Source organism: Chrysochloris asiatica, unplaced genomic scaffold (assembly GCF_000296735.1).
Source record: "Chrysochloris asiatica unplaced genomic scaffold, ChrAsi1.0 scaffold00140, whole genome shotgun sequence".
NCBI classification, from domain to species: domain Eukaryota; kingdom Metazoa; phylum Chordata; class Mammalia; order Afrosoricida; family Chrysochloridae; genus Chrysochloris; species Chrysochloris asiatica.
This window is the reverse complement of record NW_006408658.1, coordinates 3,443,382-3,444,482: the sequence shown is the minus strand read 5'-3', so window position 1 is coordinate 3,444,482 and position 1,101 is coordinate 3,443,382. Positions and strand designations below refer to the sequence as shown.

The 1,101-nt window shown below is 47.0% G+C and overlaps 1 protein-coding gene across 1 annotated transcript; it reads right to left on the bottom strand.

The window, feature by feature from the left end:
• Nucleotides 1-597: 597 nt before the first annotated feature.
• On the bottom strand, nt 598-1,098 carry LOC102835859 (olfactory receptor 51Q1-like; the record flags this gene model as incomplete). Its single annotated transcript, XM_006870322.1, has 1 exon — nt 598-1,098. A coding segment is annotated over one exon (501 nt), but the record flags the coding sequence as incomplete, so codon positions are not given.
• Nucleotides 1,099-1,101: the final 3 nt, after the last annotated feature.

The following is a 1,101-nucleotide window of genomic DNA, read 5'->3' as shown; positions in this document are numbered from 1 at the left end:
GTTAAGCGCCATCAAGTTGGTCCAGGCTCATAGCGACCCTGTGTAGGGTTTCCAATTAGCGGCTGGTGAGATTGAACTGCTGATCCTGTAGTTCAAACTGGACTTATGATCAAGTGCTTGTCCTACAGTGTCACACCAAGACTCCCTTGAAAAGTAGTTGTTGTTGTTAAATAAATACCATCGAGTCGATTCCAACTCATAGTGGCCTTGTATAGGGTTTCCGAGAAGTGGATTTTGTTCTGTTGGTGTCTTAGTGTGGTGTTGCTAGATAATGCACTGGACCATATGGTCAGTTGGAACTGCAAGGTCGGCAGTTCAAACTCACCAGTCGCTCCTTGGAAACTCTACATAGGTTTGCTAGGAGTCAGCACTGACTCAACAGCCTGTACCAACAGCAACCAACTAATTTATCAAGGAAGTCCTGGGGTGGCACCATAGGATAAGCACTCAACCACACAGTTGCCATGAGTCACAGTCTTGATGGAAATAGACAACATTTCTTCTCCTATCTATTCTATGCACAGATTTGATGAGACCTCTGCTTTTGGCTCCAAGTAACTTTAAAAAATGTACTGCTCTAAACCTAAATCTCAATCTTTACTGAACCTTCCTCCAAAAAAGGAGGTGAAAGATTCTCTGGCGGATCTGTTTGGTCTTTACACTGTAAATGATGGGGTTCATTACAGGGGGTGCCAGCAGGTAGATATTAGCCAGGACCACATGGACCAGTGGAGAAGCATGTTTCGCAAAGCGATGAGTCATAGATACACCAATCATGGGAACATAGAGGACCAGAACAGCCAGGAAGTGGGAGAGACAGTTATTGAGGGCCCGGAGCCGCTCTGTCCATGTAGCTGTGCTGAAGATACTTCTCAGGATAACTGCATAGGAAAGCACAACTAGCAGTGGGTCCAACACAACAATGAGCAACACTAGAGCAAATCCATACCAGCTGTTGACCCTGATGTCAGCACAGACCAGGCGAATCATGTCCTGGTGGAGGCAATAGGAGTGAGAGAGCTGGTGGGAGTGGCAGAAGGGCAGGCGCTTGAGCAGGAAAAGGGAGGGAAGAACAGCTAGAACACAGCGGCCAATGATGGC